This window comes from Bufo gargarizans, chromosome 5, assembly GCF_014858855.1.
Source record: "Bufo gargarizans isolate SCDJY-AF-19 chromosome 5, ASM1485885v1, whole genome shotgun sequence".
Lineage (NCBI taxonomy): Eukaryota > Metazoa > Chordata > Amphibia > Anura > Bufonidae > Bufo > Bufo gargarizans.
In genome coordinates, this window is record NC_058084.1 from 452,705,005 (window position 1) to 452,724,726 (window position 19,722).

The 19,722-nt window shown below is 44.8% G+C and overlaps 1 protein-coding gene across 1 annotated transcript in view; it reads right to left on the reverse strand.

The window, feature by feature from the left end:
* Positions 1-233: 233 nt before the first annotated feature.
* Positions 234-19,722, reverse strand: part of CROT (carnitine O-octanoyltransferase) — a 34,996-nt gene continuing 15,507 nt past the window's right edge. Inside the window, 13 exon segments of the mRNA XM_044294046.1 lie at positions 234-2,789; positions 5,954-6,073; positions 9,151-9,244; positions 9,870-9,948; positions 10,364-10,487; positions 11,949-12,030; positions 12,033-12,078; positions 14,662-14,769; positions 14,848-14,931; positions 16,095-16,196; positions 19,067-19,192; positions 19,276-19,369; positions 19,574-19,682. Coding sequence (XP_044149981.1) covers positions 2,669-2,789; positions 5,954-6,073; positions 9,151-9,244; positions 9,870-9,948; positions 10,364-10,487; positions 11,949-12,030; positions 12,033-12,078; positions 14,662-14,769; positions 14,848-14,931; positions 16,095-16,196; positions 19,067-19,192; positions 19,276-19,369; positions 19,574-19,682 — 1,289 coding nt within the window. The 3' untranslated portion in view covers positions 234-2,668.

The window sequence follows — 19,722 nt, forward strand, 5'->3', positions numbered from 1 at the left end:
TTTTATATAATCAGATTCCTGTTTAAAGGCTTTATTTCTGTATATTAATAAACCTAATTTCTGTAAAGGAATTGTGCATTGTAAAAAACCTAAACCTCTAACTGTGGAGGACCTGATGTGTCCAGCGTGACACACACAACCCACTGATTTCAATGGACACTGTGCAGTGCTTCATTTCTCCAGTGGTGGCGCCTGCAGGGAAACTGAACACTTACTGCCATGTATCCCCAGAGATCTGCTTTTTATCAAGATGCCCTATTAACAAGTAGAACCTGAAATGGAGAACCCCTTTAAGTAATTACTACATCTGCTTAGGCATACCCTCTAACGTTGAGTATATTTACCAGGTTTATGTTGCCCCAGTAGGTGAATGTGCTCCACTTAAAGGGGTGATTACATAAGAAATAAAATACTGCTCAGGATTTATCACATTATTATATATTTTTTTTAAATGAAATTTTTTTTTTCACTAGGTTTAAAACCAAAAATGCAAAAAAAAATAAAAAAAAATCTACTTATGATGAGAGGTAAGGACATCTTTTATGTCCAGAATTTCGGACGGTACCGACAACCTCAGTGAATTTATGAAAAGTAAAGCGCAATCTAGCAATATGGCGTCTAATTTACTCCTAAGCATTTCGAAATCATCTAATTAAAATAAGTGATGGCTGACGGACCTCCCTGCGCACAACGCGGCCGCTGCGCTCCAGTGGCTTTCCTACGAGATTGCATTGATTTTGCATTCTGTACTTTGCGCGGTTTCACGCATTTGGTTTGCATTGTTTGGCGTCACGATACAGACAGAGCCGGTTGCATTGTGGGGAAAACTGGCGGAATAAACTAATGGGTGGCACAGATACTATCGAGAGTACTGCCCCCTTTGGGTTCATTGAGGTAGGACATGCTGCTGGGAGCCCTTTTGGAAATTAAACGGCTGTGATAATACTTAAACATAGAATGTGTCGGCAGATAAGAACCATTTGGCCCATCTAGTCTGCCCAATAGACTAATGTCCTTCTTATGACCATGTTATGGGAAAATAAGGCGTGAACCGCTACCCGCTGAATCTATGGCCATCCGCCACTGATTTCAGTCTTGTGGTCTTCTCCACCCCTCGTATTTGCTCTACGTCCCCTAATACTGCATATAACACGAGCTTGTTTTCTTTAAAACAGCCCCATCCGAAAAAGACAGCGCCTATCATGTTATTTCTCTAGTCCAGGGTTTCTCAACTGCGGTTCTTCGGGACCCACCTGCCAGTCATGTTTTCAGGATTTCCTTAGTATTGAGCAGGTGATATAATTAGTGTCCATGCATCAGGACTTACCACAGGTAAGTGACCGGTAGGTGGGTCCCGAGGACAGGAGTTGAGAAACCCTGATCTAGTCTAACTAGGATTACAATCTTTCGTTCCCTGTTATCAGCCATTTTAGTCTGAGGAGAAGATGACTGTAGAGTTCTTCACTGGGGAACATTGACAGGAGATCCCTGCTCTATCTCCTGTTTCGAGGCTCTTTCCTGTGGCACTACTGTAATTGAGTTAGGTGATACTTAAAGGGGTCTTCCTGGGAGTAGAATATTAAAAGCCTATGCCCAGGTCATCAGTATCGGAGAGGTGGGGGTCTGACTCCCATCACAGCCACCGCTCACCTATTTGAAGAGCCCACGGCGTTCCGGTGATCTCTTCTTACCAAGCACAGCGCCGTTCAATGTATAGTGGCTGTGCTCGGTACTACAGCCCAAGCCCATTCATGTGACTGATGAACGTGTCATTAATGGCCTAGGAAGTGACCGCAGGGCTCACCAGCCTCTTCAAACAGCTGATCGGCGGGGGTACAGGGTGTCAGACACCCCTTAGAGATATTAATAACATATCCTGAGGACAGGTCAGCAATATTCTGCTCTCAAAATATTCTGCAAATCTCATCACCAATCTCAAGAAGCCAGGTGACCCACATATGTAGAAAACCTGGGATTTAAAACTGGTGCAATAGAAAGACTACAGATGAGTCCACCTTTACAATTTGCTCACTATACACAACTCCATACAATATTCAGGATACTTTTACCCTTTACAGGGTGCAATTCACATCAAAACCACCAGATGGCCACATATAGACATATGTAGGGTAGACATCTGGTGACATAGTATCACAAAATCATGTTTTTTTTTTTTTTTCAAAGCTAGTCATCTTGAAACAAACTTCTCAGGATATAATGAGCCAAGAACAAAAGGCAAGGAGGACACATCTGTAGTTGCCAATGGCAAAAGGTTTTTGTTTTCTCCCTCACAGGGCCTCTAATTGCTCACAATGGGCAACTACTCCAACTATCTCATGTGTTCCTATCTCCCGGTCACCAAAAATAGGTACAGAGTTTACCAAGGCAGACTTCTATACATCTGTGCATAACAGATTAGAAAGGCCCAATGGTAACAGAGGGCACTTCAGACAGTTGCATAAGTAAGTGCACCCCTGAAGCCCAAACAGCAGTTGACATTGCTGAAAGCAATTTCTGTATGGCAAAAGCTCAACCTCAGAGGAGCTCGCCTTTAAATATGGGTAGGACAATGCAGCTGGCTCTGCCTGTAGGACTGCGGTGGTCAATGATCTGTAAACATTGTGCTAAAAAGAAAATTAAGAACAAACAGTCGTGTGGTCGACGCCAACTACAGCTGAGGGCTGAGCATCAGCTGCACCATGTCAAGGAAGTTCTGGAACACGGTCCGGCACAGCTTATCCGCATCGGTTTCAGGGCTGGACTTCCAGGCAGTGCAGGCTGCAACAATCCTGAGAAATAAAAAAATTTTAAAAAAATTTAAGTGTCTGTTAAAGTGGTTTCACAATTAGGTGTCTTAAAGACAGATGACTAGAATGTTCAGATGACTAAACTAATATAATACAATCAATTACACAACGTACACCTCAACCGCTAAGGCTACTTTCACACTAGCGTTCGGGTTTCCGTTCGTGAGCTCCGTTTGAAGGAGCTCACGAGCGGACCCGAACGCAGCCGTCCAGCCCTGATGCAGTCTGAATGGAGGCGGATCCGCTCAGACTGCATCAGTCTGGCGGCGTTCAGCCTCCGCTCCGCTCGCCTCCGCACGGACCGGCGGACAGCTGAACGCTGCTTGCAGCGTTCGGGTGGCCGCCTGGCCGTTCGGAGGCGTGCGGATCCGTGCGGATCCGTCCAGACTTTCAATGTAAGTCAATGGGGACGGATCCGTTTGAAGATGCCACAATGTGGCTCAATCTTCAAGCGGATCCGTCCCCCATTGACTTTACATTGAAAGTCTGAACGGATCCGCGCAGGCTACTTTCGCACTTGCGCACTTGCGAATTTTTTTAAAGTTATTAATGCAGACGGATCCGTACTGAACGGAGCCTCCGTCTGCATTAATATGAGCGGATCCGTTCAGAACGGATCCGCCCGAACGCTAGTGTGAAAGTAGCCTTACCCAGATGGCCACCATATATCGGTGGAAGGTCAGCCCATGTAGTTTTATTCTTGAAGTCTTTACCTGGCTTGGTTAGATTAGAAGAGTCATTTTATATTTCTGGAATCCTCATCTCTTGGCCAGAGCAGAGAGCGTTGTTCTCACTCTGCACAGACACAGAATGGGCACAGTGTACAGGGCATTCGGAAAGTCGTCAGACCCTTTCACTATTTCCACATTTTGTTATGTTGCTCCTCGTGCTAAAGTAAAAAGAAATTCAAGTCTTCTCCCATCAAACTGAACTCAACACCCCATAATGACAAAGTAAAAACAGAATTTTAGAAATTTTTGCAAATGTATTAAATGAAAATTTGTCATGGACATAAGTATTCAGACCCTTTGCTGTGACATGTGACATTTAGCTCGGATGTTTGGAACAACCAGGACTCTTCTTAGAGCTGGCCACCCCTCTAAGCTAAGTAATCGGGGGAGTAGGGCCTTGGTCCTAGAGGTGACCAAGTATCCAGTGGTCACTCTGGCTGAGCTCCATAAGATCCTGTGTGCAGATGGGAGAAACTTCCAGAAGTTCAGCCATCACTGCAGCCTCCACCAATTTGGGCTTTATGGCAGTGCGGCCAGAAAGAAGCTTTTCCTCAGTAAAAGACACATGAAGGTTTATGAAAAAGCACCTAAAAGACTGTGAGAAACAAGATTTTCTGGTCTGAGGAAACCAAGATTGAATTTTTGGGCCTCATTTCTAAGTGTCATGTCTGGAGGAAACCAAGCTCTGCTCATAACTTGCCCAATACCATCCCTACAGTGAAGCATGGTGATGGCAGCATCATGCTGTGGGGTATTTGTCAGAGGCTGGGACAGGGAGACTGGTCAGGGTTGAGGGAAAGCTTAATGGAGCAAAGTACAGAGATATTCTTAATGAAAACCTGATCCAGAGTGCTGTGGACCTCAGACCAGGCTGAAGGTTTACCTTCCAACAGGACAATGACCCTAAGCACACGGCCAAGACAACACAGGAGAGGCTTAGGGACAATGTTGTGAATGTCCTCAAGTGGCCCAGCTCAAGCCCTGACTGGAACCCAATCAAACATCTCTGGAGAGACCTGAAAATGGCTGTCCACCAACAGACCGATCCAACCAGACAGAGGCTTGAGAGGATCTGCAGAGAAGAACGGCAGAAAATCCCCAAATCCAGGTGCAAACCTTGTGGCATCATCCCCAAGAATCACTGCCAAAGGGGCTTCAACTAAGTCCTCCGTAAAGGGTCCGAATACTTATGTCAATGCAAGATTTTAGTTTTCCTCTTCAATAAATTGGCAAAAATGCGTTTGTCATCATGGCGTATCGAATGTATAATGGGGAAAAACTCAAAATCGCAGTATAACAAAAAGTGAAAAAAGTGAAAGCGTCCGAAGACGCATCGTAATGTGGTAATGCTTCGTTTTTACTGCAGTCGTGGTCGCATAGCATTATTATTGGTTTATGATGCTTTGTAAACCTTACAGTTCTGGGATGTATTGTATAACACTGACAGCATTATGTCAGTGTTATCCAATACATTCCAGACCTCTAAGGGTTACATAGCATCATAAACCAATAATAATACTACGCGATCTCGTTAGTGCTACTCACGCTGTGAGTCTGGAGCGTGACACTTGCTTGTGTGAAACCAGCCTTACTGCAAGGTTTCTCCAAAGGTTCCAGCTGATTGCAGGGGGTTCCAACAGGGGGATACTTTGAAATCAGTTTACCGTTAGGCTCCATTCACACGTCCGTATAATGGGTCCGCATGTGTTCCGCAAATTGCGGAATGGGTGCGGACCCATTCATTCTCTATGGGGACGGAATGGATGCTCTCCGCATCCGCATTTCCAGAGCGCGCCCCCGATCTTCCAGTCCGCGGCTCCTGAAAAAAGATAGAACCTGTCCTATTCTTGTCCGCAATAGGCAGTTCTATGGGGGTGTCGGCCAGGTGTATTGCGGATCCGTAATGCACTACGGACGTGTGAATGGACCCTTAAGGGAACCTTCCACAAAGTAGAGACTGTTCAAAGCGGACGTTGACTTTCATACAATGCTTATTTAAACCAATAATGGCTGTACATCCAAATAGGGGCTGCTAAAATGACAGGTTATGGTAAATCTGGGTTAAAAAAACTTCTATGGAAGCATTACAAGTTCAAAGATATTTATCTATTCACTGACATGTGGCAGAGCCCCCTCCTCTCACAGATCTTGACACGCTCATGGCAATGTGAAGTTCATCTACCTACAATCATGGAAAGCTTGGTGTAGACCCTTCCCCACTGATGTTGTAGGGTGGTGCAGGCGGTGGATGGGGTAACAGGACCCGAGGGTAGCGCTGTCAATCACACTGCAGCCACACCCACTTTTAGCTGTTTGCATGGTAAACATTTAGGACAACACACCAAACCAAACTGCTGTGTCTGTTATACTCCTGTAAAATAAGAAATCACAGCGTGTAGACAGTTGAGGACATACCGATCATCTCGGATTCTGTAGAAAAAGCCATATCCATCGTGTATCATGGGGACTACAGCTCCATGGACCGATGTGTAGCCGACAAGACTCGTGGAAAGGACAAAGTTGCCGCCTCCTCCACTGTGGTGAAACCAAAGACACGGTTAATGAAGATATGGAATATCAGATGGATAATGTCAGTGAACAACATACAGTGCATTCTGAAAGTCTTCAGACCCTTTCACTTTTTCAAAATGTGAAAAGAACTCAAGGGTCTGAAGACTTTCCGAAGCAATGTAGCATTTCTTTCCCTTTGCACCATTCGTTTCAGGTTTTTAAACCAGTCATTTTTTTTTGCAATACCATGCCGAACCACATGGTGCGCTAATAATGTGAAATCTGCCCATGAGCAAAATAGACTATAAACACCTTTCAAATGAGTTAAAGGCTAAGGACATCTTTGCACGGATGTGTATTATTGCTTCTTAAAATGAAGCAGCTCTCTAAGTAGTCTTCATTAAAAATTCTGTACCGCAGAGTGTGTGTAAGTCCTTCACCTATCTGCTGGTGCTGCTGAATCTGACATAAATCTGAGAGCTCTGCTCCTGTTTCTGACAGCGGTCTCTGCTCTCCCCCGCTATATATATATATATATATATATATATATATATATATATGAGGGGGGTTGTAACAGGTTGTGCAAATCAGATCAGAGTGCAGAGAGGGGTAAAGCGTCGATGGAGGACAGCTCACATAGGCTGTATATAGAGAGGAAAGCGCACACAAGGCAGAAGAATGACCTAGAATGTGTATGAGTGTAGAAGGAAAGCAGAGCGCCAACAACAAACTCTGCTGGGAGAATCACTCACTCTTTAGCATCAGTGACCGGCAGCACAATTGAGAGATCCCTCATGGGCTATAGAAGTGGAAATCGTTCCAGGAACAAAGCTGTGCTGAGGCATGAAAGCTAGTGAAGGCAGTAACATCCCCGGACATGAAAACCTCACATTCAGCATGTAGTACTAGAAGGAACACATGCACATGAGAATATAGTCTGAAACTAGACCAGGGGGTCTGAAAATGAATGAAGAAATGAAGTTGTGCTAATTCATAACAGCTAGTGAAGACTGCAGCATCCTGGATGCACAGACCTTACATCCAGCACATATTACTAGAAGGAACACATTCACATGAGAATAGTGTGAAACTAGGATAAGGTTCCAAATTGAACATCAAGGGGTCCTGAAAATGAATGAAGGAAAGAAACTGTGCCGATACATAAGAGCTAGTGAAGAGAGGAGAATTGTGGACGCACAGATCTTACATTCAGCATTGTATTACTGGGAGGGACAAGTCAACATGAGAAAAGTCTGAAACTAGGAGCAGGTTCCAATCTGAACATCAGGGGGTCTGAAAATTAATTAAGGAATGAAGCTGCACTGATACATGAGAACTAGTGAAGACAGCAGCATCCTGGACACACAGACCTTACATCCAACTTCATTACTCGAAGAGACACCTCCACATGAGAAAAGCCTGAAACTAGGAGCAGGTTGTAAACTGAATATCGGAGGGTCTGAAACTAGAAGAAATGAAGATTGCAGCCTGAAACATTTTTTGCTCAAGATAAATAGATGTTTATCAGCTGACCCTCTTAATTTCGTTGGAAAAGGCAGACCAACTAATATGTAAGAGGGAGTCTCTGCTTTCCACTGACGGCAGATGTTGGGAGAGGTAAGGATTAGACAGTTGGATTTCAACATGCCTGATCCTTTTGTTTTCTGGAGATAACCGGGCAGCGACATACTCCCCTCTTCCTACTGAGAACACATGTATGCTCGGGGAGACAGATTCAGCTATCTAATGCAGGGATGCTCAACCTGCCGCCCTCCAGCTGTTGTAAAACTACAACTCCCACCATGTCCTGCTGTAGGCCGATAGCTGTAGGCTGTCCGGGAATGATGGGAGTTGTAGTTTTGCAACAGCTGGAGAACCGCAGGTTAAGCATGCCTGATCTAATGTATATAGCTAGCCTGCCATATGTGAAAATTATGTTTTCCATGTGTACAATGTCCAAAGCCTTTATGTAATAGGTTAACACGCAAGGCTACTTTCACACTAGCGTTTTTTGCGGATTCGTCATGGATCTGCAAAAACGCTTCCGTTACAATAATACAACTGCATGCATCCATCATGAACGGATCCGGTTGTATTATGTCTTCTATAGCCATGACAGATCCGTCTTGAACACCATTGAAAGTCAATAGAGGTCAGATCCGTTTTCTATTGTGCCAGATTGCGTCAGAGAAAACGGCACACAATGTAAGTCAATGAGGACGGATCCGTTTGGCTCCGCTTCGTCAGGCGGACAGAAAAGTTCTGCAAGCAGCGTTTTGGTGTCCGTCTTCAGAGCGGAATGGTGACTGAACGGAGGCAAACTGATGCATTCTGAGCGGATCCTTTTCCATTCAGAGGGCATAAGGGCAAAACTGATCCGTTTTGGACCACTTGTGGAAACAAAAACACCACTGTGAAAGTAGACTTATGAAGTTACTTTAATATAAGATGTTTAAAGTGTAACTGTCATGTTTTCAGCAAAAAAAAAAAAAATCTATTTTAGCATATGTTACTGCTGCTCCAGCATTATACATAAAGCAGTCTTTAGTTACTTCACATACCACTGTTTTCCTTGAGTTTTTCCCTTAGTTACTGCTGTTTAAACATTTACAATATGAGGACCTTCTCAAGATGGCTCCTCTGCCAGTTCTCTGAGGCCAAAACTGCTTTCCCTCACTTCCCATACACACTTGCTGTAGCCAGCAGCTCCCTGCTAGCCAATCAGGTTGGATTACTGAGAGACACGCCTCCTCACTATTAAGCCTAATGCAGGCATGCAGTGTGAAGGACCGCCCCTCCGTCTTCTTAGCCAGAGACAGACAAGCCCTAGCAACTGTCTTTTCAGGGAGCAGTGGAAAGGAACAGAGGACATTAATGAAAGCTGTTATTATAAGGTAATTACAGATCTTTAAACAATCATTGACAGACTAACTCAGGTACACATGCCGAGCTCTAATAAACTGGAAAATAAAATAAAAAATATGACAGTTACACTTTAATATCCGCAGTTGATGCCTGTATCTCTGTATACCTCCCAACTGGACGCACAGCCAACTCTGCGGTACCTGGAACGACTAGCCCAATAACTGCATTACGATTACCTCTTTGTAAAAGCGGAGTCGTTAAACAACTCTGGTACGGCAAGTCCTTGTTCCTTTGCAATAAGGAGAAGACCCAGTAGATGGCGGTCAAATCCTGCAAGTGTACGGAAATATGGACATCTCAGAGATCTGTGAGCTATACAGGAACCTAAAGCGCTGTCGACATGAGGAGTAACAGATTCCTGGGGCATGATTAACAAGTGAGGTAAAGCTGGAAACCCCCTTTAAAGTGTTCATTAATATGAATATGTGTTTTATTATCCCCCATTAAATCATTCTGGAGCATCTTTTCTTAGAACTCTGCATTGTGCTGGTCCTCTTTTATTCCTCCTGTAAATGTATGAAGAAACTAACAACTGGCACTTACCATTCCTCTTGTTGTAGGGTGTGTCCCTACTGACACTGTGCTGATAATATCAATGTATCCAGGGCACACCCTATCGGAAAGGAAAATGGTACCCCCCAGTTGTCAGTGTACTCATACATTTACAGGAGGAATAACAGAGGTAACACACCATGCAGAGTGCTAAAGAAGGTGCTCATCTCAGGAGAACTCATCATTTTCATTTCTTATGGGGAATAATGGAGGCTGCATATTTTGTAGTCCTTGTGTAAACCCTATTTAATTTCTTATGGGGAATAATAGAGGCTGTATACTTGGCAATTCTTGTGTAAAACCTATAAATGTACAGGAAGTCATTTTGTTTCCTTTGCTATACCTTTGCCAAGCTGGCATTCATCCATCATCTTGTTATGCTTTGCAAATGCCTTCAGCATCAGTTCCCGGCGTTGGGCGTGCTGCAGATAGACAAGTTTATAGATTTAATCTCAGTCATTTCTCCTACACAATAAGTAGGAGGGAGAAATAGTTTGAAAGGTTTTCCAGGATCAGATATCTGAATGGTGGAGGTCAGACCCCCTGCATCCCCGCCGATCAGACCAATGAAGGTCCCGGATGTGCTCACAGCGCCGTAGGGTTCTTTGTGGCTGTGGCTGGTACTGCAGCCCAGTCCCATTCACTGTAAGCTACAATACCAGGCATAGCCACAAACAAATGTACGGCGCTGTGCCTGGTAAACAATGAGGGGGATGTGGAGCTTGCCCCTTCATTTAGCTAATCGGTGGGGGTGGCTTGAGTCGGACCTATGGAGGACATAAGAACGCGCAATCTATATTATAGTGCAAATTGCGCAGTGCAAAAGTCAGAACTTACAGTAGAAGCCGGATCCAGCATGGAGCGGCACCAGTTTACAGCTTCCACTGTACACGGCCTCATGGTTTCTGTGCGACCGTGATAAAACATCCGAGTTGTAGCCGTCTCGTAACAGCTACCGGGGCTATGTGACAGGAAGAAAGCAGAAGAGATAGAGCTTTGGATTTTTACATACGAGAGTGACGACTGAACAACTACCTGCACTTCACACTAGATGAACCAATGCACCTCCAAAATATACCATGCTTTTTGGACTATAAGATGCACTTTTCTTCCCCAAAAGCGGAGGGGAAAATGTCAGTGCATCTTATAGTGTGAATGCGTCATCAACATGCAGGAAGCAAAGGGAGCGGTGAGGGTAGAGCTGCGCTGGCTGTGCTCTCTGCTCCCTGCACGTGTCCTATGTGAGGACTGATGAAAATATAGGTTTTTTCTTATTTTCCACCTCTATATCCTAGGTGTGTCTTATAGTCTGAAAAATACAGTAATCATTGGGGATTTCAATGTGGTATTCACCATCATCTACCACAAATAAGGCTACTTTCACACTAGCGGTTTTCTTTACCGGCACAGAGTTCGGTCCTAGAGGCTCAATACCGGAAAAGAACTGATCAGACATATCCCCATGCATTCTGTGTGGAGAGCAATCCGTTCAGGATGCATCAGGATGTCTTCAGTTCAGTCTTTTTGACTGTTCATGATGGAGATAAAACCTCAGCATGCTACAGTTTTATCTCCGGCGAAAAAAAACTAAACACTTGCCTGAATACCGGATCCGTCATTTTTTTTCCATAGGAATGTATTAGTGCCAGGACCGGCATTCAAAATACTGTGCCCCTTCTGGATTCTGGAGTATATAGGAATGCATGTGGCCCCTTTGTACTTTATCATGGGGGAAATCCTAGGGCACAGACCCCACACCCATGACATCTAGGGCCAGAAGATAAAGGTGCACTTTCCCACTATCCCTTTGCCTTTTTTGTCATACAGACTTATCAGGAGAAGAAATTGAGGAGCTGAAGTGGGTCAGAAAAATTGGGGCCACCACTAACGCTTAGCACATCGAGGATTCAGTAGCAACCACTGTCTAATATCATCACTTTCAATGGTAGATGAGGATTTTAGGTGGAATTCCCCTTTAAGCCTTTGCTTGCCATCAGATCCCTTTACCACAATGACATACTGTATTAAAGGGATTGCTCAGTTTAGAAGGCAGATAAGGGAATTCTGAGAAAATAAACGGGGGCCCTCTGTTCAGCATCGTCATCTCTTGGGGACAGCAGTTAATGAGTGTCTCTTGCTCTGGAGGACCCGTCCAGTCCCAGCATTACACAGAGAACCCATTGATCTGAATGGACACTTTGTAATACTTAATTTCCCCTGTGGTGGCGCTGCAGGGAAACTGAACACTTACTGCCAGGTTTCACAATAATAGAAAGGTCCCAGCAAATGGGGACACTTTGTAAATCTGCTAATTGTCAAGACGCCCTCCTCCAGAAGAGTGTGTTGAAAGCGGAGCGCCCCTTTAACGGTTACAGAATCTAAAAATCGCAATAAAGAACAACTGCAAAATTTTAACCCTTACCGTCCATGAAGTTTGTAAAATGCCAACTGGAGGGAAAGCTGGACAAATGTGTCTGGGTGAAGTTTCTTCTTCTTCACATGCAACTTCCAAAAGACGTAAAGGCGTAATTGGCGACCTGTAAATCAGAAGCCTAGGGACATAGCGGACAATGTAAGGGCTGAAGGACAACACAAGGGAAAGAATGAAACCAATTGTTTTCAGTTTTTATGACGTTTTACAACTTTCACTAAATAAATAAAAATATATATAAAAATTGGCGTCTCCATATTCTGGCGCCCGTGATTTTTTTTTCTTTATCTTTCTGTCGATGCAGCTGTGTGAGGGCTTGTTTTTTTTGCACTAAAGTGGGGTACATATGACTTTTTGATCACTTTTTATTCAATTTTTTAGGGCATTGCGTATTATTATTTTGCCCTCTTACAGCAAACATCGTGCTGGATAAATAACATGATATCTTAAGACTTGGACAGATACCAGTGACGTATTTTTCTTCGTGATGGAAAAGGGTGGGGGAGGTGTTAAACTTTCAATATTTTAAAGGGGTACTTCCAGCTGGGCGCTTTTTGCATATCGACAGGATATGCCATAAGTGTCTGATGGATGCAAGTCCTACAGGTCTCTGGATGGAGAGCATACAGTACATGGGTGGAGAGTACAGATTGCGCTCCATTCATGGTGGAGAGTGTTGAGCGAACTTGTGTTTTAAGTTTGGTGTCTAAAGTTCGGGTTCGCTCAACACTAATGGTGGAGTCCAGTTCTTGACATAGGATCAGGTCCCAGAGGTCCTATCAAGATGCATTAAATGTCCCAAATGGAAATACCCCTTTAATACTTTTAATATTTTATATTGATGTGAATAGGAGCAGTGCTGCAGTTACCAGCATCAATATAAAAATCCTGGACAATTCCTTTAAGCCCAGCCTCTTAAAGCAATACTCCATTATATATATATATATTTTTTTTTTTTTTGTGTCCGATAGTACAGGTGCATCATGTAAACTAAGGTACAGAGAGTTTACTCACCCAGCACATCCTCTAGGTAATACCGCCTCCTTTCGGGCCCGCCATCTGGTCACATGACTGGCAAGCTCAGCATCTCCTGTGTGGACCGATAGTCTCCTTTTTTATAAAAGTCTATGACAGCCTGGATGTGAGTCTTATAGACCTGCATAGATCAAAAAGGAGACTTCTGGTCCGCACAGGAGATTCTGTGTGAATCAAGAGTTCAATTAGGAGATCACCTGACCAAATGGTGGACCCGAACAGGGGCGGTATTACCTAGAGGATGCGCTGGGACAGTAAACTCACCATACCCCAGTTTACATAATACCCCTAAATAAAACATATTGTCGGAGTATCTCTTTAACCGGCAGGCCATTGTTAGCTCTGGGCTTCACAACAATAGCGCAGTTCCCTGTGATCATGCTGCATGCGGAAAAAGGAGGAAAGGGGTGGCAAGTTCACCAATCAGGTCACAGAGGGAGCCCACCCACTAATGATGTTTCGATTGTCTGCAGCTTAAGGGTCCATTCACCCCTCCGCAAGTGTTTTGGTGGTCCGCAAATTGCGGATCCGCAAAACACGGACACCAGTCATGTGTGTTCCACATTTTGCGGACCGCACATCGCCAGCACTTTAATAGAAATGCCTTTTCTTGTCCTTGTCTGCGGACAAGAATAGGACATGGTTCTATTTTTTGCGGAATGGAAGTGCGGATGAGGACATCACATTGTGTGCTGTCCACATCTTTTCCGGCCCCATTGAAAATGAATGGGTCCGGATCCGTTCCGCAACGTTCAGAAATATCTCCAATCCGAGCAGTTGCAGGTGGTTGTCAGCTGTGTAACCCACCCGGCACCGACAGATCCTGCTCCCTACACTGCGACGTAATGTAAGTCATATCTCTGAAGGGGTTCCAGAAGGAAACGTCTTTAACCCTGTAATGAGCCGATATCGGTAGTGGAGTCCAAGTCCACAATCACACCTCTGCTGCACGTGGACAGTGGCTGCTGTCATGAGACAAACCCTTTGAATTAAAGTTGTGGGGGACATTACAAATATTAACTGAGCTATGAATAATTTTTAAGAGTTTTGCAAATCATATTTATGGTACGGGAACAGCATATAACAAATAGCAAGACACGCCAGAAATATTGAATACATATATATATTTTTTTTAAAGGGGTTAGGATTGAACAAACACTTGATTTTTTTTTATCTCAGAAACAGCGCCACTCCTCTCTACAGGTTGTGTCTGATACTGCAAGGAAACCCCATTCAAATCAATTGGGCTTAGCTGCAATATCGTCTCTGTTTCAAGGTGGCACTGGATCCGGGGGGGATAAAAAGCAAACGCCTTTAACGGTATGACATACTGCTACAATATGTCATAACATAATGATTGTAGGGGGCCAGACCTTTGGGACCCTCGCCCATCTCCAAAACAAAAGGACTGGGGTTCCTTCTAATTTTCTCATGTGCTCCTGACCCCTGAGAAAGGAGATATTTTGTGGGTGACTGCCGAGTGTCACTGCGCAGGAGCCATAGCTCTAGTGCTGTGGCCTCTTCATTCTCAGCACTGGTGGAGGTCCTGGCAGATGGACCTTCTCCCATCCAGAAGTGATGTCATATCTAAAAAAAACACCACTCCCTTGTTAACAAACGGCTTCTATTGATTCCCGTTGCGAAATGCAGAACACACGACTCTGGATACCTGAGTGTGATACTGAGCTTTGGCCAGAGCAATGTCATCTATAACCTTCTGATCCACAGTGAAGACCATCTCCTCGGGATCTGGAAGCTCCCGGACGAAGGGCGAGCCCTGTGAGGAGAAGGAGGACATTGTAAGGACAGTAAAGACCACACAATCCTGATGAGGTTACAGTGAGCGGCGGCGTACCTTCCAGCGCCCCTCATAGGCCTTGATGTTCTGATCAATGTAGTCACATAATGCCACAAGCACCATGGCGTCATAGGGGGCGTGCTGGAAGACAAGCACAGAGAACATATGTATACCGACTGTATATACAGTACAATACTATTTTGTAATGACAAAGCCACTTTAAAAAGGGAATGTATCACTGGGCCTGGGGTTTTCCAGGCTCCTGATATCCAGTGGGTGAGGACCCCGCACCCCCACCGATCTGCTGTGCCCTGCGCCATGAACAAAGCTGGAAGAGCAGCTCCACTCAAAGTGTGGTGGCCATGTCGGGTTACTGCAGCTCAGCTCCAAAAGAAGAGAATGGAACCTGGTACGGCCACTAGACTTTTAATGGAGCTCCCTTCAAAGTGCTTGCTCCAGCGCTGAAGGCTGCAGAGAACCTCCTTGAACTACATACTAATACATATTCATACATTTTTGTCTAATTGTAGATTTTTTTCATTCATTTTTTGTATGTGATCATGGAGGCGGCCATCTGTTAGCAGCATTACGAGATATGCGTCACAGCAGCCATATGGACCAAGGTCACAATGGGCAGGAGAGGACTCATTATGGAAGAGTGTTGTGGGCATGCTCTATGAACTTGTGCAGAGGTCATTGTGCAGGGAAGGGGAGGAGGTGAGCTGTGACATCACCCATTGCCAACAGTGGATCCTATGTTAGGCTACATTCACATGGCCGTATCGTTCTATAGTTCACAAAATGCAGGTACTGGCCGCGCGAATCCAGCACTTTTCGTCTGCCCCGTTTTTCAAAATGTATATTTTTTTCTGCAAAAGGGACAAGAATGGGACATGTTCTATAATTTGCGGCTCGGTCGCACGGAAGCAGACAGCACATAGATGACATTCGTGTGCAGTCTGCATTTTTTGCGGCCCCCATAGAAGTGGATGGGTCCGTGTGGGATCTGGGGATTGAACGCGGATCGAAAAATACAGTCGTGTGAATGGGGCCTTATCTATATATACATGAGACTTGTCATTGTAATCCTGCCTTGGATGACAATTAGATGACTGCTGAGAACTCAGCCTACTGTGGGGCTCAGTGGCCAGAGTGAAAACTGCAAGATTTCAGGATTATTCCCTTTGCAATAAAGAGAGCGCCATGGAATATTAGAATAAAAATCTCTAAAACATTTTTTTAACTACGGTACGTTTAACATAATGACGCGATGTAAGCGATAGGCCCTATTCTGATGGACCTACATCACAGTTAGAGCCAAACACGCCATTGCGCCACAAGATGGAGTTGTAGGATTTGTCACCCCAGCGTATAGTCGGGTCTCCAGCCAAGGCCATCCAGGTCATCTGTAGGACAGAGAACATAGATCATTGGCAAATGGCTACTGAAACTAGATTTACAATTTATCCTTCATGAAAGCCATAAAAAGCTACAGAATCAGGAGTCAAAGCGAAGCCAGACCCCGAAATTACACCCCACCCCTGCTGGATTACAACCAGACAAAACTAATGCACTGTTGTGCTCCTCTAAGGCGACTTCCACACCAGTGTGTTTGCTGGATCCGGCAGGGCTCAGCAAAAACGCTTCCGTCATAATAATACAACCGTCTGCATCCGTTCTGAACGGATCCGGTTGTATTATCTGTAAAATAGCCAAGACGGATCTGTATCTAAAACCATTGTAAGTTTTCTTTTGTGTCCGAGGAAAACGGATCCGTCCCATTAGCTTACATTGTGAGTCAGGACGGATCCGTCTTGCTCCGCACCACATCGCGGACAGAAAAACACTGCTTGCAGCGCTATTCTGTCCGCAATGGGGACGCAATCCAAACGGAATGGAATACATTCTGGTGCATTCCGTTCCGTTTCATTCAGTTTTGTCCCCATTGACAATAAATGGGGACAAAACTGAAGCGTTTTCCTCCGCTTTTGAGATCCTATGACGGATCTAAATAGCGAAAAGGGAAAGCGCAGATGTGAAGGTACTAAATGGCCTAAATGTGCTTCTTTTTACCCACTTCACACACCTGGGTCCTACTTTACATAACAGGTGCACAAGGAATGTATGGAGTAAAAAATCTGTTCAATAAAGTTTCAAAAATCTTTAAAAAGAAACAAAAACAAATAAACAATATTAAAAAACTAAAAAAACATTTTCCCATTCATCACATTAATTATATATATATATATATATATATATATAAAATATATAACATGCAGTGGATAGGGCACAGGTGTTGTTGCAATAGGATCTTTTTAGCTGTTAGGTCACATGACTAACAGAGGGGTGGAGCTAAACTGCTGTCTGTTCCCGCAGAGCAGCCAGCAGTTTTTCCTACGTCTGTGAATGAAGAAAATGAAAACTCTAAAATGCACAAAAACAGCCATCTTTTTACCTAGTTATTCGACTTCGATAACAGTGAAATGACACACAGACAAATGTGGACAGCGGCATAATACTGGAAACGGGAGGGGAAACACAGGGACTGTTTTTTTTTTTTTTTTATTGTATCTCGCCATTTACGATCACCTTTTTGGCGCTAAAAATACAAATTTTACATAGAGCTGTAATAAGTGTGAGCAAAGCCTAAAAGCTATAATTTATGAAGGATTAATCTATCCTATGGATCAGCAACAGGCTAAAGAGCAAACAGGAGCGCGCTATATTCCTGAGGAGCGAATACAAAGTCCGACCCCTATCTTATGGTGACACGCAGAGATAACATGTGGTTGTAGCACTACAGGGCGAGTGGTACACCCGTTATCACATACAGATATGTCTCCATACAGGTGTGTATAACCAAAGGGTAATAGACTGTCAAAGTCTGGAGGTAGTGGCCCTTTAAATGTGGAAAGCCAAATAAACAATCTCTCCTTTAATGGGTAGCCTGGGCTCAGGATATCGATGAACTATCGTCAGGACAGGACAGGGGGTCTGACACCCTGCACCCCACCGATCAGCTGTTCCCTGCAGACACTCTCAACTAAGCTGGAAGCACAGCGCCATTGTCTGTGTAGTGGCCGTGTCAGGTTACTGCAGCTCAGCTCCCATTCCAGTAACTCCGTACAGCCACTGCGCTTTGAACAGAGTTGTGTTTCCAAGTTCAAGTAGTTCCTGTGTCAGAGGCTGCGGAGAGCAACTGATCGGTGGTCCGGAGCCCGGAGAACCCCTTTAAGCCATCTATAAGATGAAGTGCAGCTAGAAATGCCAAGTGGGTGGGCTCATCCTGGTGCAAGAGCTGTGTGTTCTGATCAGATGTCTCTGTCCTCCTGCAGCAGCATCCCCCTCCTCCCCTCTCCTTACTGTCTTGTATCCACTATGGTACACGAGATGGGTTTTTAGAGATTGCGGAGGATTCTGAAAATACTTACAGAGAGCCTGCGGGTAGGGAAAGTGGAGCTACAGACATTGTCCTACAAGAGTCACAGTAGTGACCATAAAGCCCCCCACAGAGCCAGACACAGTGCCCACCATAGTAGTGTACTCATAACAGTGACAATTATACAGCGCCCCCATAACTATGCCGCCTGCATTCCTAGTTGCCTTTTAAGCAAATGGGTAGCTGACGACAATGTCCGTTTTCTCCGGTAATATAGGACACCACCTGGACATTTGCCAGCAGAGGCGACATCCCTGCCTGCTGTCTGACATGTCTGAAAATGACTCTACTGATGTTCAGCATCTAAGGTTCACACTGGATATCAGGCACGAATTTCAGCACCAATTCCACGTTGCGCCATTTGCACTGAAAGGGCTGTTTTGCAATGGGGGGCTGTGCTGCAGGTCATGCGGGCAGTGGACTTTTCATGTGCGGGTTTCCAGACTGTGCCAAGAATGGACATGTCCACTCTTCACGCAGTTACCATGTGGACACCTCGGGAAGCTCCCTGTTCATCTCCATTTAATGAAGCTAAACCAATTGGGGAACTGCTGCATTCAAAATGAATTTCAACATGCGCAAACCTCTTATCCTCATGACCATAAGCCACCACCAGAGGGGTCAAGTGTGCATGTGTATGGGGGGGAACAGCAGGGACAGCTGTCAGTCAGACGATGGTATGAGGCCTTCTTTACGATGGACTCCTTTAAGGGCTGATATGAGATCTATAGATGCAGCTGAATGAGATGCTCTGGTGGCCATGTCGATGGTCACACTAATGACTAATGAAAAGGAATGCTTTGAAACATCCGATTCCAGAAAGGAATTCATGATTACCTGGCTGTAATCCTCGGGCGATCCATCGGGACATTCGTCATCGAGAGACACAACAAACAAACTGCTCTGAATCCGCTCCAGATGAGATAAATTCTTTGGGTCGAGGCTAATGAGGTGTTCACGAGACTACAAGAAACCACAGTGATGGCGTGATGACAGCGATACGGTCGGAAACAAACTCACAAGCAATGCAGGAGATATAAACCAACCAGGGCCCAGCGCGTTCGCTCCTCTGTGGTCAATGCGGACAGTCCCAGGCCGTCCCGGCCACTCTGGCAAAGGTTCTGGATGTACGAAAGCTGCCTGAAAGGACATGAAGAATCACAGAAGACAAATCAGAAGGTCGTCTAAGGAGTCTAGAGGTCCTCCACCACAGGGACTGCACTTGCTACAAGGGGACCCCCCTTCTACTGCCCTAACACAGAACTTAAAAAAAGTTATACAAGAGGATAATGAGGGAATTTCTTGACTTTTTACACAATTTTAATAATGTTTTATTAATAGAACCTTAATATTTCTGGAGGAGAGAGGATCTGGCCGTTGAGAACAGCTTCGAAGGTGAAGATCCGTCCCCGGCACATGGCAATCAGGTGAGTGGGACAGCTGCCCTCCGATTCTGAAATAGGAACAGGAGATAAAAGCATTGAGAGTGCAAG